This window comes from Ammodytes marinus (genome assembly GCF_949987685.1).
Source record: "Ammodytes marinus genome assembly, chromosome: 2".
Classification (NCBI taxonomy): domain Eukaryota; kingdom Metazoa; phylum Chordata; class Actinopteri; order Uranoscopiformes; family Ammodytidae; genus Ammodytes; species Ammodytes marinus.
The window spans coordinates 18,890,514-18,913,295 of NC_137231.1; the positions used below are offsets into that span (position 1 = coordinate 18,890,514).

The following is a 22,782-nucleotide window of genomic DNA, read 5'->3' on the forward strand; positions in this document are numbered from 1 at the left end:
CCAAATCGGAATCAATTATTCAAATTCTTTTTTATAAAAAAATGTATCAGACGCTAGACACAATTCACTATTATAAACGTTGTACCTGAGACAAAAGGTGCCAGTATCATACTCCTCCAGGTCCTGGAGAAACTAGAAATCTGGGAAAAAGAGCAAATTAAGTAAATAAAAGATAATTCACTATGCAACCCTTTCTCTATTAGCAGCACTAATCATTTTGTATTAGAAGTCATTTTGTGGCAGTAGTGGTTGGAGGCGTTTTATTTTTGGCTTAACATCCGCTACAGTTGGCTTGTGGTTTAGTCGTATGCCATTTAACTGCAACGTCCTCGAATTGATTCTGACCCACACCACTGTGCATTTCACCACAGTTCCTGTCGATACCTCTTCTGTCACTAGTAAATAAAGGCAACTGACAGACTACCTGACTCCTGGCTCTGGTGCAGTGCTGCATTTGAAATGTTTTTCTTGTGATATTTCGTAACAGTGAACCATTTACACTTTGGGAATACATTTTACTTTACAACATTTTCTCTCAGAGTAAAGGTAAAGACAACAAAAATAAATAAAACGATTACCTCCCACAGAGCTGGCACAGCCACCACTGCCTCTAGAACCCTCTGGAGGTGGCTGATCTGAGGGTCAAAACAGTCAAACAAGTTTTATTTCAAAACAAAGGGCTGGGCTGTCTTTAATGTATTTAAGGATGTTGAGTGGTCCATTCCCAGTTTTACAATACTGGAGAAAAATTAAAAACACATGTTACATGTTCAACTCTAAGTTTTAAATGGTCAAAGTGAACATTATAGACTAATTGTACAAATTAAAAATATTTTTCTGGTGCACATCCCCTCACCAAGTTGAAGCCCAGCAGCTTCTGAAGCAGACTGTTCCATAGCTGAGGGTCGTACACCTGATACTCCAAGCACAGGTCTGCCACCAGCTGCACTGCCTGAAAGGACAAAGCAATGCTTCAGTTATCCTGTGTAGTTTGTGTGCTGTGAATGTGATGATGTTTATAAATTAAGGTATTAGTTTTGATGTTTATTGATATTACCTGGGGCTCATGACTATGGTTCTTCCACAGTCCTTTAACCAAGCCCTCTTTGGGACTGCTGAGGAAAGACTGCACCGTGTAAGGGATGTTTAAGGCCTCCAGTTGTGAGACAAAGATGTAGCACTTCAGGTAATTTCTGTAGGGGAAAATAAAATACATCATATGATACACACCTACTTTGATTAACATAGCAATTAAATATATTCGATGGTTAAAATCAAAAGGGATTTTCTTCTCTGATTTTCTTCCTCTTACTGAATTTTGGTCTTGGGGATCTGCAACTGGGCTTCCAGAGTGGCCGCATCAACAAGACGTACGAGACAAAGCAGTGCTCGGGTCCGATGGCAGAAGGTCAGACGAGGCCCTGAAGTGCTGAGGGGCTACAGGACAGGAAAACATCCAAAAAGAGACATGAGCCACTTTCTGTCATTTGCCCAATTTGCAAATGGTTGACAATGCAATTTATAACAGACCCAGGTTTCGGCAGACATGATAGGGTTCAGGAGACGGACAGCATCATCCGTGGGGCATGACTGCAGCATGTACACCACCCTGAGAGCATTAAATAAACACAATAAATACAAATTTGACCTAGTTGATAATTATACGTACTTTTAATCACAGATTTTTAATAACAACATTTTTTTTTTCTTTTAAAAAAACAGAACAGTAAATGCAAATTGCCGAAAAAAGTGACAGAAATGTTTTACCTCATTAAGTCTGGGTCCTCTTCGATGTTGCTGACATATTCATAATTACCAATATCCTTTATCGAAGAAAAAGGTTGTCAGTACTCAGTGTCCCAAATTTGATTAAAACACAATGGGCCTCATTTATCAAACTTGCGTGGAAACTGGTGCAGATCCTGGCGCAAATATCGCCCTACGCCAGCCAGGTATCGCGTGGGATTTATCAAACTGTCGTACCTCGCCAATCTCAGTGTACACCAGAGATAAGTGTTGACAAATGCGGCGGCTTTGAATATCACGCACCTATATTTTCTCAGTTTAAAGGCCTTGCCCAGAGGTTTTACGACATGGATATGCGCATTACGGCAAAGAAGAGGAACTTCTCTGAAGTAGAAATTGACAGCATAACAGCGAAAGTAGAAAAAAATAAAAAATTCGGAGCATTAAAAATGGCATGAAAGAACGTCAGAAGGCGGAAGGAAATAACTGCTGCGGTCAACAGCGTTTGTGTTGACAAACGGTCTCCAGCTGATTGGTGTATCTTAGGTTTACATCAGTGTTATCGAACAAATAATATAAAATAGCATATATAATTTTACGTTGCAATTTCTTTACATAGGTGAAGAAAAGGTGGTCTGTCTTAAAAATCGCCACTAAAAAAGCATGTTGCTGCTCTGAAATGCAACACCAACTGAAGGTGCGGGCATGAGTGGTGGAGGAGAAACAGACGCACCAACTGTCCGATAATGTATAAATATTAAACCTTTAAGGCCTGTCTTGTTTTTTCCCCCATTAAATAAATATGCGTCTGTAGATGTTTGAATGATTAGAATGTACTGGCCCATTCAGATACTCTAAAGCAGGGGTCTCCAACCTTTTTTCAACTGAGAGCTACTTTGAAAAAATGTAAGTGGCCAAGAGCTACTTGTATCAAATCGCTTATATTTATTTACATAGCACACATCAAATGAATTAAGCTTCTGTTTGTACACGTGTGAAATTGCATACCTAATGCTTTTCATAAATCATTTCCCATCAAAGGTCCAACAACACATTACTTTACACTTTTTGTGGGCCACATATCACTGAAAATTGACATCAATGTCTATTACACTTCTTATTGTGACGCAACAGTGTTTCCCCCAGGAAATGTCTTAGTCAAGGCGGTCACCACCCAGGCTGAAAATTTTGGGGGTATTTTGCTCAAAGATGCCAATACGCACTACAGAAATAAACAACTGCTTATTTGAATAAAACAGACAACTGACCTTACAGTTGTACATTTTTAAAGTTCCTTTTTGGATAGGGGGCTGTTGTGAGATTATTGTGGACAATTAGGCCTACTGTGATAACCTATAATTCATTAATGGTTATTATTAGCCTACTTGCTTGATTTCTTTTTAAATACAGAGGTTATTGGTCGTTTTGGAACATGTATTTCCCAATTTAAAACGTAAAAATAAAGCAGCATTGAAAATTCAGAAAATAAATCTTGTATGGCTACACTAGCAGGCTGTTTTACAAATAACTCAATAGTTGAAATAATAAATAAAATGTGTTTTCCCCTTAAAATGATTAAATACATTTATGCAAAGGTCAAAGACAGTGCATGCCGTAGTCATGCATGGCCGCATGCAGAGCCGCAGAGCAGCACACACACCAGCTGATAGAGAAACGCTTTGAGACACATGTGAACATTTATTTACCGCAAATCGCAAAGTTTTGACCATGGGAAGAGGTGCATTTACCTTCATCAGATTTTTAACTTGTTTTAAAAAAAGTTTTTTTTTTTTTTTTACAAGTCGGTCAACCTATCAGGCGAGCTACTGAAAACCCGCCCGCGAGCTACCGGTAGCTCGCGATCGACCTGTTGGAGACCCCTGCTCTAAAGCGTTTTAACTAAACTAAAAATAACACATTTGGCGTTTTGGTGTAGCCTATGACAGATGCGCTTGGCACGAGTGGTCAGCCGTCAGCTGCACAAACCGGCCCGTATTAACCTCCACAGGGCCAGGCAACCACCAGCTGTGAGAGCGCCCACCGTCATGCTCCACCACCGACCCTGGACCATTACTGCCGAGGTACCGGATCGGAAAAACAAGCCGAAACTTGCCGGTTAATGGTGGAAATAAATCGCTCACTAAAATCTCAAAAGTGCCCCAAATAAAGAAAATGTTAAGCTGAATGTTGTGCCGTGTATTTTTATCATAAAGAGCAGCGTACTACTTGCATAGACCTACATATTTAATACTTAGGCTAACATTTTAGAAGCGATGAATGAATGCAGCCCCCGTGCTGCAGTGTCCCCCCAGCTGCTCCAATTCGGAGACAACTGGCCTTACGCAGTCCCATGCAGCGCTCCAAAGTGACCCGTGTGCGCACTATTGAATCAGCTCTCCTACTCAGTTGCACACCATGCTGCACATTTTTAAGTGATTAATATGTTTATCTCGGTCTGAGCAAACACTGCGTTAGTGTTATCTACTAACAATTGCCCAACAAAGTTATCGGCTACATGGCACAGCCAGTCCATGCTGTTTTCAAACTTGAGTACACGATGTGAGAGCTGGTGTGGGATTTGAGCGTACCCTACGCTCACGTCCAAATTAATAAATGCCGAGGTTTGCGTCGAAATGTGCGTACACCCAATTTTCTGGTCTACGCACGGTTGATAAATGAGGCCCAATATGTGCAATTTAATTAGAGATGAGAAATTATAAAATAAGCTAATACAAATGTAGTGTAAGCTCTGAGTGACCAACCTTGTTAACAGCAGGGCCTGTTTTGCAGATCCATTTCTCCAACATCATGTTACGGATTTTTAGGAGATCCACATTGTTGATGGTGGCTATTTCCTTGACCACAGCATGTATATCTGCTCAGAGGGAAAATACCAAATTCAAAAGGGATCAATGTTGTCCATGACTTGCTAAGACATATTAAACAATTCTAGCGTACAATGTGAATCAGGACAGTACAGTGGTAATACGTTCCAAAGAATTGATAGGTCATTGAAATACAGTGTTATTTTAGTGCAAAGCAATCAAGTGCTAAAGAAAATAGAGCTGCTGCTATCAGGGAACAATGCTTTACTTCAGCTTTTACAGCAGACTGCTGTGTCAACGCATGCTCACCAGGATATGTGTGGCCTTGTGTGTCTCTGTAGAGCTGCTCCACACTGCTGTGTTCATACAGGGCCACTATGAGTCTTCCTGGCAGACCAGTGAGTTTCAGATGCTCCGGGATGTTCAGCTGGCTGGTTATCAAGGTATTCTCTGTAGCTGAGCGCTGGAACTGCAGCTTCAGCTTGGACAGAAAAGTCTCCCCTCTGTCACGCGCTGCCTCCTGCTCAGAATGGGAGAAAAGTCAAATTAAACCAACCAAGATGGTAAGGACATTTTTTTAGTTTTGTTTATATTGTTTTACTTCTGCATGTGAAAATCACCTCAAGGTTTGGATCTTTCAGCCAGGCCTCGCCAAGAGCCAAGCAGAACCGAAGTGACCGTGTCTTCTCATAGCCTGTAGAGCAGGAAACCGTTCAGTGCATGATAGCATACAAATACAAAAGCTGTGAATTGGCAAGTGACTAGTCTTCAGGTCACAGACCTGGCGGCAGCTCCTGGGTGATCTTGTGGGCTGTGGCAGCAGCCCATTCTGTGCTCTGGATGCAGTGGATGTACTTCATCATGGTCTTAGCCACCTTGAAACTCTCCTTATTGTAAGCCTGACCTTGACCCTTTTTCCTCTGGTCTAAGATTAAAGGTTTCATCTTCTTCTCAAACACATGGTTCACTGCTGACATGTACAACTTGTCGAGGCTCACCTGGAAAGAGACAGGACGGTTTGACTAACCTGAAATACGGTCATGACACAAGCATTATCATTCATTCAATTACCCAGTGTATCAGCTACTGTTTATAATAGTGTGCTCTACCTTCATCAGTTTGCTAATTAGAAGAAGTGTAGGGAAGGTCTCCTCACTGAGCTCCGGAGCTGAACAAGAAAAAAATCACAACATTAAAAACACATTAACTCTAAATATCAAGTTAAGAAAATAATAACTGCAGTGGCTGACTCACAGATAATCTTCCAGAAGTGTTTGGTCTGCATTAGCAGGTGGAAGGGCAGTCTGCTGTTGGACACGGGGTTTGGCAACAAGCTGTTTTCCAAAAGATACGTGTTCTCCACGTCTGAGGTGGGAGAGACTCGCTTGTACGACTTCAGGTGCTGAAGGAGACCCACTGCCTGTTGATTAAAAAACTGTTTTTTGGTCTGCACAATAAATTTTAAAGATCGTAAACAATTAAATTAAAAATGCGATTTTTACCTGGCTAACAGAAAAGCTCGTCACATTCTCATCTGCGGCCTGTATGATCTTTAGCACTACTTCGATCCTCTCATAGTTGTAAGGGCTGAGCTGTATGAGAAAAGCATTTTGCAAGTTAGGTGAACAGCCAAACTAGCATTGGTTTGTGATGGACACACCAATAATATTACTGCAACAGGAAACTTGTTCCAGTACAGATTTGTCTTGAATCTGTTTGAGTGGTCTGGTCCATTATCAGTATCCGGTATGATATGGCTGCAATCCACTAATCAGATATCGGAGTAACGACAACGATCCAGATCAAATTTCCATAGTCTGTTTTTTATAAATGTTACTATATTAACTGTAAAAATAAAAAAAATTAAGAACAAAGCTACGTGATATTAACCTGGCTCCGGCTAACGTGATATATCACCAGTAAAAAATTTTTTAAAAAAAGTAATTAAAAAGTTTTGTATGCTGTATACTGTAGCTCCATTTGGGTTGAAACACATTTCAACCTTCTTTAAAGATGTTTGACTATTTTAACTTAGAATTGCTGTGTTGCTTAAGTCTTTATAACATGTGTCAAACTCAAGGCCCAGATGTGGCCCGCGACACGTTTTGATGTGGCCCACGAATCAATTCGGCCGATTTGAATACATTTTTTCATTGCCATATCCGCAAAAAAAATTCTCCATTCTTCATGGAGCCTGTGCCATATCCGCACGTTGCATACGCTCCCAACTGTTAGGAAACTTACGTGGCTTACAGCTAGGAATGTCTGCTGAAAGTTCCACAGCTCAGGATTTTAAGCCATGAATTGATGAACTTGCATCTAAGAAGAGCTGTCAGTTTTCTGAGGGCTGTAAATAGGCCAACATATGTGGCTAAATAGCAGGCTAATATTGATGATTGATTGTGTCAAGTGTCAAAGGATTAATGCCAAAATTATCTGGTTTCTAACTTTTGCTTTAAGTTACAATATAGCCAACTAGCTAACGTTAGCTAGCTGCTGATAGCCCTCCCCTTTCGTTTCCAATGGTGGCTTGGCATTTCATTACCAATGTAAAGTGTCATAAATAGCTAACAATGGTGCTACGTCATGATTCCTAAAAAAACAAAACATGTGATATGTTTTGAATGTGCAGAAAGTTTTGAAAAATCCAGGAGAATAAATATTGTGGCTTAATCCAGAATACCTGAGAGCCTTCCTGCATTATAGTCCTTTATAATTGTTTCACCAGGAACCTGAATGTTGTCTTTTCCTTTACAAAAATTAAGACATTTCCACCATAAATTAATGCCGAAAAGGCACAGATCAGTGGATAAAAATCCACCAGAATGCAGGAAATTCAGTGTTTGACATTCAAAAATTTCGGTGGGAGCACCCCCATACCCACCACCTATAATTTGTCCCCCGAAAATGTTGAAGCGAAAACTAGCCATTGTACGCAGTTTATATACTTACTTAGATATGTTCTTTTTATTTTTCGATTAAAAAGAAGGTATGTCAGTGTGGCCCTTAGAGTGATTATCATATCGTAGAGTGGCCCTTTGTGAAAATGAGTTTGACACCCCTGCTTTATAACCTTAGACATAATATTACCACCAACACAGTAGCCTACTTTACTGTATTGTCCGTAACTCTGGTTTCTTGAGGGCAGCAGCCCCTCTTCTTGTTTGTCCCCCTCCCGCTACACAAACCTTGAATATGGCAGCACACAGACTGTCTGTGAGCTCGCTGGTGCTGTGTAACATCGGGATAATCTGCAGGACTCTCTCCAGCGCATCTGCATGACACAGAGACTGCTTCTCTTCGTTGCCTGTGCCTGGGTCACCTGCACCTTCCTCATCCTCTTGGAGCAGCAGCAAGGTGGTAATGTACTGGTTGATCACACTATCGCGGTCTAGACCAAAGGTGCTGCAGGACGGAAGCAGAGGTTGACACACAGCATAGGCAAGGAAAGAAATCTTGCCTGCCAGACTGTGGCGGACACCTGCACAGAGTCGGAACCTTATAATGAAGTAGTTTGACTTGAATTTCACATTGTAGAGTAAAATCTGACCTGCAGTACTGGAGGATGATGTCTGGGGTGATCCTTCTGTTTTTCACCAGATCGGGGATCAGACTCCTCTTCATCTCAGGCCGCTTACGGAACACAGTCTGGATAGATATCTGAGACAGAGCAAGGGCGGACATGGGAAATGTGAAGTCATAATAGACATGAAGTCAAAAGGGACATCAACTTCTAGGCAAATGTGAATATAAATATAAAGTGGCTTTTGTCCTCACACCTCCAATTTGGCAAGCTTGATGCCCCATTCAGCGTCAGTGATGACATAGAGAAACTTCTCTTGTTCCTCTGCCTCATGGTACAAGCAGCAAAGATTGGCTCCGATCGTGGCAACAGCCTGAAATAATCAAGAGTCAGTTGTTGATTGGCGTTGTTGAAAATGACATGAATGGAGGTGCACATACACACATGTGTGTACTTATAATATAACGTTTTTTTCCCAACTAACTGCTTGATGTTTCTCTCTCGTTTGTTGAGATTATTTAATCTTAACATTTTTATTTAAAAAAAGTACTTTGCCTACCAAAATTTTGTCATAGTTCTGCCAAGTGTTGTCAATAACCTTCCACAGAATTTTGAAGACTTCTGCTTTGGAGAGGAGTGTACAGAGTCCAATAGCCAAATCACAATCGACCACCCTCCAGTTGAACACCTGCAGCGCAAAAAAAAAAGACAATTATTTATAAAATATATTCATATGCACTAAATGTGCTATGACCTTCACATGACGACAGACTCACCTTGTTCAACAGAGCCACAGCAATAGTATTCAGAGACGAATTGGTTTTCTTTCGATGATCATTCAAGCATATATTGTACTTCTGTAGTTCTTGGGTATCGTAAAGCTGTTAACAGTTTATGGTGACATTTTCAGTACAAACATTACAACATAATTTTGCTCAGCCTCATTGGCAAGAAGCTAAAACAATAATAATGGTGCAATTGTTCCAGTAACACATTTGGGAGTGGCACTAATGGCACCACCACATGATATTTCACAGCCATACCTGTAAACTGAGCTTTATGTCCATAATATTAGACGTGACATGCTGCAGGCAGCTGCCACACGAGTCCATCAGCACTCTGAGGGCCAACTCCAGCTGACTGCACTCCTGCAGCATCTGCAACATGTTGGACAAGGGACCCAGGAGGGGCCTCAGGTAGTTTGAACCTACATGGGCCGTGTAAGACACAATTAAAACTTAAAATTACATCTGAAATTAAACATTAGAGTCACACTAAAACAATTCCCTCTCAATGAACACTTCTGCATCATTAGAATGTGTAGTGGTGTGTTTATCACAGTCCCCCCCCTCTTGCTGTATTTTGCTTGGTTCTGGTTTTTTTGCTCCGTCTGGACGTTTCTGGGCGTCAATCAATTGAGCAGTGCACGTGGAGGCCGGTGTTGAACCCTCACCCAATAACAATACCAATACCCCATAACCGGGAAGTTGCGAGGATGGGGTGGACGGCGAGGGGGGTAGTGCGGGGCTCCTGCAAAGTCACAGGGATGGGGGGTGGTAGCACAAAGTAGCAGGGAGGAGCTTGGGTGGAGCTTAGTCCTGAATCTTACAAAACACTACCAAAAAATGCTACAATGTAAAATACAGTCAGAGAGGGGGGACTATGCAGATAAACACACCACCACATATTCTAGTGGGGCATAAGTGATAAATGAGGGATTATTTTTGTGTGAGTATAATTTTATTTTTCATTAAAATGTTGCATAGTTTGCCTTTAAGTACATACCATCTTCAAATGAGCAGTGTGACAGACAGGAACAGTCTAGTGGGTACAATTTGGTGTCTGCAAGATAGGGAATAAATAAGTGTAACGTTGGCGATGAAACCTTAAATTTAGCTATTGAATAGATGATGGATTTGAGCATCTTACCCCAAGAAATAGGCAGCAAGCAGTTGGTTATTTCATATTGGACTGGAAGCACAGAAACAGGGTCCAGAACAATGCAATCTTCATTAAAAACATCCTGAAAACTCTGAGAATATGGATCTTTTTCTGCTTCCAAGGTCGAATCCTGTGAAATCCAACAATTTAAATAGTAATTAAATGTACCTCAATTGAATGTACCTTAATTGAATGGAAATGCACTAGTCAAGTTTAACTTTCCCTGTCTTGCTCATTTCTTAATTTAAAGAATTTATGTGAACAAAATTTGAAACATCATATTATGTATCTTTACACATTCCATCTGGTAGACTGACTAGAGTACTAGTTTGTAAATATGATTGCTGAAATGTCTGCAGAAATAAAACAAGATCAAAGGTAAGTACCTGTAAGTGAAATGTACAAGATATATACAAGACTGACCTTGGCTATAAAGCCATAGTTGTCTGATAGCTGACACTGATGATACACATCCATAGCTATCCGTGTGCACTTGCAAAGCTCCAGACAGTCCAGGAGAAGATCTGTAACAGTTTTTATAATATTCACTTTAGCGATTTTCCACCTTGAAGAAATATAGAGCAGCCACTCAAATTTCACATAAAGAAAATGTGTCTCATGTGAACTGAGCCTGGTTACTCTTTCAGATTGGCAAAAATGGTTTTCACCTTCTGTTGTCCTGAGTGCAGTCAGCATCTCCAACAAGACAATATAAACTATTGCAGGTATTTGGAAAGAGTGTTTTTTACTTGTTCTACAGTTGTGGTGATTGTGTTTCTTCTCTCTGTTTTATAACAAGTACTTTTATTGGGTTTGAAGCTGAGACAATTGCCAGTCTAGTTTTCACAACAAGGTTATTATTTTCTGCATGCAGTTATCAAAGATCAAAAGCTATGAAGCCTAACAGTTAAGGTATAATTGCAGATAGTGTCACCAATATAACATGTTTTGAACATTGTTTTTGTTTGCATGTGATGTTTGCAAGTGTTGTTTACCTGAGTGGCACACAGTGATGGCCTGGCAGGCCAGATCATGGATGACTGCCGGCAAATCCATGTCATCAGGAAGTACCATGTGCACATCTGCCTCCAGCATCTGGCACAATGTTTTGGCAGCAGTAAACAAAACCTTCCCTGTGCTGGTGTTATAGTGGTGTTCATACAGCTCACTGAAAAAATAAAAGAACAAACAAAAAGAGGAGTATTTCACTGGTCAGGGATGTTTTCTTTAGACCAAAAACAATTAAACAATGAATCCTTATTTTCAATAAGAACTGAGGTGTGGGAAGACACACAACTGCAATCCCCATCACTTTCCCACTCCTTGAATTTCTACACAAGCACAGCATCCACACATCCACACCTGAGGATCTTGAGGGCCTTGTCCACCTTGCCCACATGCAGAGCTCGCAGGGCCAAGTCCGACCAGAGCTCCCCTTCAGTGCGCTGCAGCTGCCTCCCTAAACGACGTAAGCCAGCTTCTGTGGAGATAGTCTTGGTCTTGCCATCTGGATCATTGGCCACCACTGGAGTTGTCGTAGCCTTCCCCTTAGATGAGCTGCGTCCACGCGTATTTTCGTAGGCTGTCATGTGATGCTCCTGGATCTGTTTTCTGATGTTTGGATCTTCATAGTTGGAGGGGGTGAAGAATACATCAAAGTCCTCCTGATGAACCAGACAAAAAGACTGTGGGTTAATAAACAGGTTAAAAAACTGTTGGAATAACACTCTAAACTTTTCCTTAAAGGAAACTCACCTGTAGGTGAGCGATGGCCTTGAACATGATGAGGTTGTTTTCACACTCCATGCTTTTAAGAGCATCATCTGCATGAAGACATGAAACCTGCTGTCACTTGGATATTCAGGTGCACATTCATAACATCACTAACCTGCCCTGTAAACTATATCTATAAAATCAATGTCTGGTGTTTCTATATAATTCAGCTGATAATCATATGAAAAGTGTATTCAAAAGCATCCACCCTTAAATTAAATTAAAACGTATGTTGTGCTCAATTGAAACTGTGGTATTTAGATCAGGGACACACTATTTTTACTGCAAGTAAGTACTTACATTTTTGAATAATATGCAGGTATTTCAGAGTCTCCACCATCACCTGAGCTATGGTCATCTGGTGTTTCTTGTGCTAAAAAGGCAAAAAATGAAATGCTTTTTTTTTTTTTCTACATTTCATGTAAATTGGTCTAAATTGAGGCATGTTTAGGATGATGGTAGCTGTGTAGGTATCATCTAAATATGCAATCAGAGGTGCCCTGGGAAAGGCACCAAGGCAAGGAAAATCCATGAACATCAGATCGATCTGTAAGTGGCAGCAAAGATGCAATCTAGCGTTTAGGTAAGAAAAAGCTCTAGTTCTTAAAACATCTTAAAAATATGACAAAAAATGCAACATCTCACCTCATCAGATATGTGGTCTTTGTCCTCCAGCTGCAGCCTGGCCCAGGATGTGAGACGCTCGACCACACACTCTGCCTCTGTCGAGGACAGTTTCTTCAGGACAGTCATGCATTCTTCAGTCTGAAAGTGGCATAATAAACCTCCTATCAATATGTCATCGCTACGAAAATCAAAACTGAATTAGCTGATTTCCAGTTGGATGAGCATACCTTGCCTTGACCAATCAACTGGATGAGGTACAAGTAATTTATCTGTGAGGTTGAAAGTTTGTATGCTTCTGCTAATGTCAGGGAGTCTTCTAAAGACATTGGCAAGTCTTGCTTCAGGATGTATCTAATCAGTGTCTGGAGGGGGGGAAGATACACAGTATATGCAGAACATTAATAGGCAGACACAGCAGAAGTCATATTTCACATGATTTATCTAGTGCAAATTACCATTATTTGAGTACTGTTAGAGAGGTTGAAGTTGCGGATGCCATAGCCCCTGAGAAGTTTCCTGATCTCCATCAGACGGTAGCTCTCCTTTAAAAGCTCTTGTCTGTAGAATAAATCAGTTAAAATAATATTATATGGATCTTTTAAATATAATGAAAAAATATAATCAGGGTAAGGACAATGTAAACATACTTTGATCCATCCATCTCTAGGTACTGCTGGACCAGTTTTTCTACCACAACACTCCAGGGCACGATAGATTTCTGCATGATCTCCAGAACAGCATCCACCATCAGCTGGAAGGGAATACAACAATGAGAGATTTCACAAATCTTATCACAAACTTTATTGACAGGCCTTTTTTATTTGCACTCAGGTATTTACTGAACCTTAAGAATGTTTTGAACGCATTGCGTGTACTGGTGTTACAGAAACTTACATCAGTATCAGACATGCAGCCTAGCACAGCCACTGCTTTAGCCTCCCATTCTGTGAAAAGTGTTGTGGTCTGAGAACTGCAGCGCTCCAGAAGATCCTAGTGAAAGTCAGATTAAAAGAGAAAAACATTTATCATCAGGCATTTGGGAATTAAAGTGTTTGTGAAAACTTAAGTCCCAGTGGGCTTCATCCACGGTGGTGGATTATTATTATTTATTTTTTACCTTGATATACTGTAGAAGAAGCTCATCCAAAGGAATCTCATTCTCCTCAGCATATGGGAGGATACTGCTCCCCACTGTGGCAGCGATCAGCTCTGGAGCCGGCACTTTGTCCAGCATGAAGAACGCAACACTCCATATGCTTCCCTTTCAAATTTGAGAGGAAGATCAATGATTAATAAAGGAACAGCAATGCAAAATACCTCCTAAAAAATTTACCGGGAGTAAACTTCACTCTTTAAAATCATGTTCGCATATACATATATGATGGGCAAAACATGAATATCTTACAAGTCATTAAAACTACAAATTAAGATACTTATATTCTTTTAAATAATTAAATAACATGTAAACCATCTATAAAACAATGTGATCTCTACATTATTCCAAATGTTGTTGTTGTTATTTGACAGCTCTTGTTTCCTGCTGAAAATACAAGCTTGTTTGAAGCTCAAATGTAACAAGATTTCTTCTCTAAAAAGTTTCAAACCTTCTCGAACACTGAAAGTGAAAGTCTGCAGTTGTATTTCCGATGGAGATCCAGCAGTTTACGGAGGTTGGACACCAGGGACTTCAGGTGCTCCACCTCCTTTGAGTCATAATGATCATCCTTAAGAAAAAAATATATGAATAAATTGTGGAGAAAAAAATGCCACAATTATTAAGCTACAAGTGATGGAGAAGGCATTAACACTCATTCACAGCGAAAAGAGAAAGATGTGGCTGGCTAACTCACAGATTTCATCCATGTCCATAGGGAGGGCAGTCCAAGCACTGCCAAATCCAACCCGTTCTGGGGCCAAGCACTCTGGAAGAACACATTGCATGTGTAATCATTGGTTCAACTTCATATCGTCAACGATACTACTTTTAGTTCTATGTAACTAATTGAAAAAATATTGTCTATTGTGTAAAGTTCTCAAAATCATTCAGAACTTCAAATGATTTTATGCTGATCATCAGCGGTTAACTCTACTACAAAGCCTGGTTTTGCATGACTTAAGTGTTTCTTATCAAATTAAGTTTTCGTCTTTACCTTTTCTTTTAACTCCAGGTTCCTTGCCCTCTGCTCCAGCCATCTTGCCAGGATTTTCTGTGGCACATAATGAACAGCCATCACTACTAAAAAACATAGTAACATATGCTGATGATGGCTGCATTTGAGGCTCGAGAGAATGTATCCTACCTGTCCTTTTGGAAGCACTCTCCTCACAAAAGGCACAAAAACTGTCCTGAACCAAGGACACAGTTCTTGGGATGGCAGGTCCTCTGGAAGGGCACTTAGCAAGGCTTCAAGCTTGATCTCATCAAATTCTGCTGCAATCTGTCCCTGTCACAAAGACGGAGCAGTAAACAACATCACAGCTGACCCCGACACTGGGATATTTCTTACAGAACTGTTTAGTTTCATCACTCTTATTGATCAGTGTTGAATATATGTGTAAGTACATGTTATTGATGTATGAACATTTGTCTGAACACTTTTTCTGGTGAGCACATGGAGCTGTTGTTTACCTCATATCTGAGCCAAAGGAGCTGGGCACCCTTCATGTCTCCTTCTCTTAGGTGGGCCAGAATTTCTCCTAAATCGTCAGTGCAGTTCAGAAACTCAATCCAGGCGATGCCACTATAACACACATCAGCAAACACGATGAACAAACCTCGATATGAAAGTTTACTGTACAACACGGGAGAGCACTAAAACTTTGAATTTACTTGAAATGTTCTGGGCCGTGCAGGCTACAGAAAGTTGCCAGCCTGGCCAGGGCCTCTTGTATCTTTAAGGAGGAGTATCGTGAGGCAGCATGGTTCAGCATCTTCTCTGTTGTCTCAAATGTCGGCCACGGAGCCTTGAGGCAGTATTCCACCACATAATGCTCATCCTTAAACACAAAAAAAAATTACCTTGATTTAATAAGGGGTTAATACTCAATAAGAATGTGTAGTTGCTATGACTCACTCAAGAAGCTCATCAATATTTTGGGACAGTACATGGTGGTTAGACTAAATAATAAAAAGACACCATGGTAACACTGACCGTGATCTTCATCAGGTTGGTCTTGGCCTCCTCCACAAGTTCAGACCACACATCCTGTCCATAGCCACCCACTGAGGCGGAGGCCAGCTGCTCCAGCACAAAGTCAAGCTTCACCTTATAAACAAGCTGAACAAAAATAGGATTGTTAGTTGTGTGTAGCCACAGTAAGAGTAGTAAATTACCATTAGCTGCACCATCATTCTTACATAACAAAGAGACACACACCTCTAAATCCAACTCAAATGCGATGGCAAACTTTTCAGCCTCCTCAAACATGTGTTTGTAAAGAAGTCTGCTAAGTCTGGGAAAACACAAAAGTCAAGTAAGTAAAATTATAATGACGTCATATAGACCAAGGCACAGACTGCAATTAATGTAGAAATGGAAGCAATTAAAATGAGGTACCTGTTCTCAGGCAAAGCCTCTGTGAAGCATCTGACAACAACAGAAGATATAGGCTCTCCCCGACTGCTCATTGAAGAACAAGGAAAAAAGGGCCTTCATTTTATAAAAACATACACCAAACATTCACTGGCTCAAAATCAGAGTAATAACATAAAACACATCCTACCTCTCTGGGTTCTCACAAATCCCCTCAACTAAATAAATTGTATCCTGTAACCAGAGGACAAAGCGATCAAATTAAATATAAATATCTAGAAATATGTTAAATCTATACAACATTTTAATACGCATTGGGTTGTTTACCATGTTTATTTTGGTCTGGATAAGACAGGAGACGGAGGAGACATCCAGAGAGTAGCAAACAGTCATAGAGGGAAGAAATCGTATTTGCAGTGAGTTGATCTGAAATATGAAAAACAAGTGTGTTGAGTTAAGGATAGCACTTGACATAATCATCTAGTATAGTTTCTTTAAAAAAAGATTTGTGCCGCTACCTGACTGTTGTCTTGCTTTGTCAGTGTAATCATCTTCATGCTGCCTTTGTCTTGGCTGTGATCACAAAGATTAATTCATATTTTTAACATGATTTAATTGAGGCACATTCCTCTATATATTTAACAGCTCCAGTGTGTAATAAAACATTGATACATACGCAACCATGGAGGCCGAACCACATTCTGTGGTAAGCTCAAAGTCATGAATGGCGAGATCCGGCCAACAGTGAATCATGACCAGGAAGTGTAGGTCCCAAAGACTCAGTGCGTCCTGACACCAAAGAAAAACACAAAACAATCAATAAGTAAAGCTCATATACTTTTGACCGAACATCATACAACAGTATAACAAACTGCTGGTGATACAATTGAACTCACCTCAGTGTCAAGAATATACAAGAAGTTTTCCACCACCACCATCTTCTTCACACCTTTGAAGTAAACAAATAAGGAGAGTATATGTTAACACTTCCACATCAATCAATTCTAAGAGGCATGTTAACTTTTTGCAATTGTTACACACTGTGTTTTAATTTTTTTCTCCAACTTTTCTCTTTTACCCCATACTTTGTGTTCTATTAGTATTTATTCGTACCATGTCTTAAAACCTATGAACAGTCATTCAACACTTATCGATTATAACAGTTACATTTTAAATATGTAGATTATGAAAATTCAGAATCTTCCAAAAGGCATAATGTGTAGCTATGGACTTTATACAGAGAAAAAGGGCTTACCCGGAATCAAGCTGTTGTTGACTGAGTGAGCGAGGCGCATCTTGGCCTGATGAGTGTCCATCGCCCAGTGAGTCAAAACATTTTCTTTATCCCCCTGGGAAGATAATAATTTTGTTTCAAAAAACTAAATAGTTAGATCAGAAAATAAATGTCTATTTAAGTAGTACACTAGTTTTATGTCAAGGAATATGTTGAACATTTTATTTAAATTATGTCTTGCTATCATGGTGACGTGTGGTTTAAATGTTATCTTGAAAAAACACCCACTTTGCTCACATTAGTGTTATTGCACATTATTGCAGTCCCCAGCAATGGGACTGTTTTTGAAGAACAGTAACATGTAATAATTATTTATATTAAAAGGTGCTCCCTAACCCTAACCCTTTCAGGTTTTGTTTATTCTTGCACCCCCTTTGGACAAAAGCGGTAGTGTTTTTACTATGCCAGCTATAGTTCCACGGTGAGGGACCCGTGACAAAGGCATTAAGAAAAACTATATAAAAATAGCATTTTTTGCACTGATGTTCTTGTTTGTTGTTACATGTCATTAATAAATGAGACTGTTTAAGAAATATTTTTAAAGTTCCTCATAAATATTGCATAAAATTGAATATATTCGTGCTTTGTAATTTCTTCTTTGTAACAGAAAAATTAATCTTAATAGTTTGTTTTTATTTTTGTCCTTTGTATGCTTTCAATGTCATGTAATCCATGTATCATAACTGCAGGTGGTAAATGAATCAATAAAACTTCTCCGATAGACACCGACCCCGATCATTAAGTGGATTTCATGGCCCAGATTGAACATCACTGCTGTACTGCAGCCCTCGTCGTGGTAATCCCCGGTGGAGCAGAAGTCTATCTTGATGAGAGACTGGAGCTGCGTTGAGGAAAAGTGGGATTATATTTCTGCTGCTCAACAAAGTATATTTTGCTGTTGTATGGAATAACGATTGCCATTACTAACCTCTTTCACAGCTCCCACGTCCATTTTTTCAATGGCTGTGATGACAAAAGAAGGATGAAGGATGTTGCATTTGGTCAACTAAATGGTTTAGATACAACTTTCATGCTGCACATTATGTTTTGATACCTGTCTCCATCTTCGCCAGTGCAAGGTTTGCAATGTGGAAAAACCCATCCTTTATGAGTAGGAACACATTGAACATCCCTGTCAACAAACACAATCAAATTAGCAACACACCATTCAGATACAGATCAGAAAAGAAATACAAAATTCCTTCATGTTTCCAGAGCACATTACAACTTCATTTTCTCATTACGAATCTTCTCATATTCATATAAAAAGTTTACCTGAGGATGACTTGTCCTCCTCTATGATGAGATAGCGGTATGTTTTCTGATCCCCACTAGATGGATTCTTTACCAAAGCCTGCAAAAACAAAGTAATGACACAGCGTTAATGTTCATGAGTGACATATCAAACCAATTCAAGAAAATAGTCACAAAGTCATATTTTAGATTAACAGATTTCCCAGATGGTGCCATCATCTATGTTATCTCAAGTGTTGCAGGTAAAATCATACAAAGATACAGTATAACAATTCAGGGCCAGACACAGAGCGAGCTTATCTAATGTAATCACATGAATAAACCTTACAGAAAAAAACAGCCATACCTTGGTGAGAAGGATTCTCTTGTGTGGAACATAGATCAAATGAAGGTTTCCATTTCTCTCACAAACCAACAGAAACTGTCCTTCCCGGCATACGTCAATGGCATCCACATCAGTTTCTGAATAATAAGCCTTGGTATTAACATACAGTAGTTATTGTGAAATGTCAAAATGCATTCAAAAGGAAAGGCCTGATGCAATCTGGCCTATGCTTGAACCTTTACAGGATCTTAAAGCTGATTTTGTTTGGAGCCTCAATACAGAGACATTCATCAGTCCTATTAACAAATTCTTAGACAGGTTCATTTGCATGCAGCCACATGGGCCATCTCAGGGGACACCAACTAGTGAAGACAGATAGTGATGTTGAGAGGAGGGTCATAATATGGAGTTGTATACCAAAGTTTAGAAGCAGCAGGATGCTCTGATAGCTCTGGTCAAACAGGATAACCGTCTTGTCGGCAACAACAATGCTCCAGTTTGAACCACTGCAGGAGGAGAGACAGGGATCTGCATGCACCTGCAAGAACCAGGAAAGCACTGTCATACTTAGGATGACACTGGACTTTAAACAGGGTTTCTGCAGGTATCAACAGGTTAAAATGAAAGGTGGAGTTAGCGATTGTGAAGAATGCTTGTTTGATTCTCACAAAAAGGGATTTTGACAACAAGAATGGTAAAGGTGGTGTCAGCAATTCTGGAGAACGCTTGATGTCAAAATCAGTAAAAAAATGTTCATGGTCCGCTACCTATGAGTACTGTGTGCCTGCTGAAAAAGAATCCAGTTTCATACAGCCTAGGCTCTGTAAAAGGACATGTTGCTGCTAGCTACGGTGGGCCCCCTTTGTTTACATAACTAACAGAGCCTAGGCTGTGCATTAACACCAGATTTGTCTTCAGCGTGCATCCCAGTACTCCTGAGGAGATAATCACTGATTTTGACAAAAATGGATTTTGACAACAAGCATTCTCCAGAATCACTGACGCCAGCTTTAACTCATTTGTCTTGTACATACTGGAAAACATATGTGTAAGGACCATAGATAGTATATAAAAGTAAGGACATGAAAAGAAAATGTAAGTCCCCGAAAAACTTTGCAAAGTAAATGAATATACAGGTCCTTCTCATATAATTAGCATATTGTGATAAAGTTGATTATTTTCCATAATGTAATGATAATAATTGAACTTTCAGATATTTTAGATTCATTGCACACCAACTGAAATATTTCAGGTCTTTTGTTGTTTTAATACTGATGATTTTGGCATACAGCTCATGAAAACCCCAAATTCCTATCTCAAAAAATTAGCATATCATGAAAAGGTACTCTAAACGAGCTCTTAACTTAATCATCTGAATCAACTAATTAACTCTAAACACCTGCAAAAGATTCCTGAGGCTTTTAAAAACTCCCAGCCTGGTTCATTACTCAAAACCGCAATCATGGGTAAGACTGCCGTCCTGACTGCTGTCCAGAAGGCCATCATTGACACCCTCAAGCAAGAGGGTAAGACACAGAAATACATTTCTGAGCGAATAGGCTGTTCCCAGAGTGCTGTATCAAGGCACCTCAGTGGGAAGTCTGTGGGAAGGAAAAAGTGTGGCAGAAAACGCTGCACAACCAGAAGAGGTGACCGGACCCTGAGGAGGATTGTGGAGAAGGGCCGATTCCAGACCTTGGGGGACCTACGGAAGCAGTGGACTGAGTCTGGAGTAGAAACATCCGGAGCCACCGTGCACAGGCGTGTGCAGGAAATGGGCTACAGGTGCCGCATTCCCCAGGTCAAGCCACTTTTGAACCAGAGACAGCGGCAGAAGCGCCTGACCTGGGCTACAGAGAAGCAGCACTGGACTGTTGCTCAGTGGTCCAAAGTACTTTTTTCGGATGAAAGCAAATTTTGCATGTCATTCGGAAATCAAGGTGCCAGAGTCTGGAGGAAGACTGGGGAGAAGGAAATGCCAAAATGCCTGAAGTCCAGTGTCAAGTACCCACAGTCAGTGATGGTCTGGGGTGCCATGTCAGCTGCTGGTGTTGGTCCACTGTGTTTTATCAAAGGCAGGGTCAATGCAGCTAGCTATCAGGAGATTTTGGAGCACTTCATGCTTCCATCTGCTGAAAAGCTTTATGGAGATGAAGATTTAATTTTTCAACAAGACCTGGCACCTGCTCACAGTGCCAAAACCACTGGTAAATGGTTTACTGACCATGGTATTACTGTGCTCAATTGGCCTGCCAACTCTCCTGACCTGAACCCCATAGAGAATCTGTGGGATATTGTGAAGAGGAAGTTGAGAGACACCAGACCCAACACTGTGGATGAGCTTAAGGCCGCTATCGAAGCATCCTGGGCCTCCATAACACCTCAGCAGTGCCACAGGCTGATTGCCTCCATGCCACGCCGCATTGAAGCAGTCATTTCTGCGAAAGGATTCCCGACCAAGTATTGAGTGCATAACTGAACATAATTATTTGAAGGTTGACTTTTTTGTATTAAAAACACTTTTCTTTTATTGGTCGGATGAAATATGCTAATTTTTTGAGATAGGGATTTTTGTTTTTTCTTAACTTTTTTGCCAAAATCATCAATATTAAAACAATAAAAGGCTTAAACTACTTCAGTTGTGTGTAATGAATCTAAAATATATGAAAGTCTAATGTTTATCAGTACATTACAGAAAATATTGAACTTTATCACAATATGCTAATTATATGAGAAGGACCTGTACATTCAACATGAATTCCATGGTTCTATGTTGGCGTTGTAGTTTTGTTAGGGCTTGATCAATACACATTTTCCACAAAAAGTATGTGACTGAATGTAAAGCAATTTAATTGAGATAACATTAACTTCATCAGCTAGACAATTATTAAAACCTGTCAATATCGCATTAAAAAATGAAGATAAGTGGATTTTAGACTTTTAAATAAGACATATTTTGGACCCAAGTAAACCATGTAAAAGCATCCAATTGATGAAGGTAAAATAAATGGAGCAACAGGGATACAAGAGCGTGCTCGAGTTTCCGGCTGTTAATATTGACATTTGTTAACGTTACCTCATTGGCAGTAGAGATTTTGACCAGTGTGTCCACCTGATACAAGCCGCTGCCATTTTCCTCCCTGGACACACTGCCCAGGCGGACAGTATTTGTATCTTCGTTGGTCAGAAGTTCAACGTCGCTCCACATTGCCATTTCGTAGAGCTGTCACTCGTAAAAAATGTTACAATCAATGTGATGTTTAATGCTTAAATATGAGCTGTTTACTGGGGGGGATGCATTAGCCAGGCTAACATTAGCCGACACTATCCCATATTCAGTTGCGTGTTAACATTGTTTATGGTATCGCTTAATGCTAGTATTCCAGCCGAGTTACTTGACCAACAAAATGTAAGAGCAACTGCTGAACTCTATGAATTATGGCCAATTGGTAGATGCTAATAGTATCGATATTGAGACAAATTATAATAACTCACCGCTCTGCTGAAATATACAGACAGCTACAACACTAACATAACTCAACAGTATTAGCTTTAGAATTTGGCGGGTTGCTATTCACATTATGTAGCCCCGCCCCTTTTTACACTTTCGGTTCGAGTGAGAATGTGTAGGTTCTTCCGGCACACAGTGATTTTTCCTGAGTTTGGTCTTCAAGATACAACCTCCGTCTCATGCTAGGAACAAATCGTGCCCTCTTCGTAAACATTGCCACAAGTAAACCCATAAACTACCCTGTAATTTAATTTCATACATCTATAATCTAATCCTAGCCATTACATTGATTAAATGTATGTGTGCTGTATACAGTGTACATGTGAATTATGCCTGAAAAGCTATATTCAGGGTAAACATACAGAACATTCAGTCAGAGGGGCGGGGCATTGAAGGAATATCCGGAGAGCCTGGCCGCGTTGCCAGATTT

General features: G+C 40.1%; 1 protein-coding gene across 2 annotated transcripts in view; it reads right to left on the bottom strand.

The window, feature by feature from the left end:
- Positions 1-22,370, bottom strand: part of kntc1 (kinetochore associated 1) — a 30,015-nt gene extending 7,645 nt beyond the window's left edge. Inside the window, exons 1-56 of one of the 2 annotated variants that reach the window (XM_080051709.1) lie at positions 22,337-22,370; positions 21,918-22,064; positions 19,259-19,379; positions 18,863-18,978; positions 18,538-18,616; positions 18,317-18,394; positions 18,191-18,225; positions 17,993-18,103; positions 17,224-17,317; positions 16,865-16,917; positions 16,645-16,757; positions 16,487-16,541; positions 16,296-16,394; positions 16,159-16,202; positions 15,993-16,055; positions 15,813-15,888; positions 15,588-15,713; positions 15,266-15,432; positions 15,065-15,176; positions 14,736-14,879; positions 14,586-14,642; positions 14,286-14,357; positions 14,040-14,159; positions 13,553-13,696; positions 13,330-13,425; positions 13,083-13,186; positions 12,891-12,993; positions 12,663-12,797; positions 12,454-12,573; positions 12,109-12,181; positions 11,791-11,858; positions 11,398-11,699; positions 11,031-11,203; positions 10,459-10,559; positions 10,024-10,165; positions 9,880-9,936; positions 9,138-9,301; positions 8,871-8,975; positions 8,654-8,782; positions 8,351-8,467; positions 8,122-8,231; positions 7,760-7,976; positions 6,074-6,163; positions 5,826-5,991; positions 5,681-5,739; positions 5,353-5,569; positions 5,192-5,265; positions 4,881-5,091; positions 4,509-4,621; positions 1,768-1,823; positions 1,531-1,609; positions 1,313-1,437; positions 1,058-1,193; positions 857-952; positions 579-635; positions 86-140 (exon numbers count right to left, since the gene is read on the bottom strand). In XM_080051709.1, coding sequence (XP_079907835.1) covers positions 86-140; positions 579-635; positions 857-952; positions 1,058-1,193; positions 1,313-1,437; positions 1,531-1,609; positions 1,768-1,823; positions 4,509-4,621; positions 4,881-5,091; positions 5,192-5,265; positions 5,353-5,569; positions 5,681-5,739; positions 5,826-5,991; positions 6,074-6,163; positions 7,760-7,976; positions 8,122-8,231; positions 8,351-8,467; positions 8,654-8,782; positions 8,871-8,975; positions 9,138-9,301; positions 9,880-9,936; positions 10,024-10,165; positions 10,459-10,559; positions 11,031-11,203; positions 11,398-11,699; positions 11,791-11,858; positions 12,109-12,181; positions 12,454-12,573; positions 12,663-12,797; positions 12,891-12,993; positions 13,083-13,186; positions 13,330-13,425; positions 13,553-13,696; positions 14,040-14,159; positions 14,286-14,357; positions 14,586-14,642; positions 14,736-14,879; positions 15,065-15,176; positions 15,266-15,432; positions 15,588-15,713; positions 15,813-15,888; positions 15,993-16,055; positions 16,159-16,202; positions 16,296-16,394; positions 16,487-16,541; positions 16,645-16,757; positions 16,865-16,917; positions 17,224-17,317; positions 17,993-18,103; positions 18,191-18,225; positions 18,317-18,394; positions 18,538-18,616; positions 18,863-18,978; positions 19,259-19,379; positions 21,918-22,055 — 6,067 coding nt within the window. In that variant the 5' untranslated portion in view covers positions 22,056-22,064; positions 22,337-22,370. Of the gene's footprint in view, positions 1-85; positions 141-578; positions 636-856; positions 953-1,057; positions 1,194-1,312; positions 1,438-1,530; positions 1,610-1,767; positions 1,824-4,508; positions 4,622-4,880; positions 5,092-5,191; positions 5,266-5,352; positions 5,570-5,680; positions 5,740-5,825; positions 5,992-6,073; positions 6,164-7,759; positions 7,977-8,121; positions 8,232-8,350; positions 8,468-8,653; positions 8,783-8,870; positions 8,976-9,137; positions 9,302-9,879; positions 9,937-10,023; positions 10,166-10,458; positions 10,560-11,030; positions 11,204-11,397; positions 11,700-11,790; positions 11,859-12,108; positions 12,182-12,453; positions 12,574-12,662; positions 12,798-12,890; positions 12,994-13,082; positions 13,187-13,329; positions 13,426-13,552; positions 13,697-14,039; positions 14,160-14,285; positions 14,358-14,585; positions 14,643-14,735; positions 14,880-15,064; positions 15,177-15,265; positions 15,433-15,587; positions 15,714-15,812; positions 15,889-15,992; positions 16,059-16,158; positions 16,203-16,295; positions 16,395-16,486; positions 16,542-16,644; positions 16,758-16,864; positions 16,918-17,223; positions 17,318-17,992; positions 18,104-18,190; positions 18,226-18,316; positions 18,395-18,537; positions 18,617-18,862; positions 18,979-19,258; positions 19,380-21,917; positions 22,065-22,336 lie in introns of both variants that reach the window. The other variant, XM_080051708.1, reaches the window with a different exon arrangement.
- Positions 22,371-22,782: the final 412 nt, after the last annotated feature.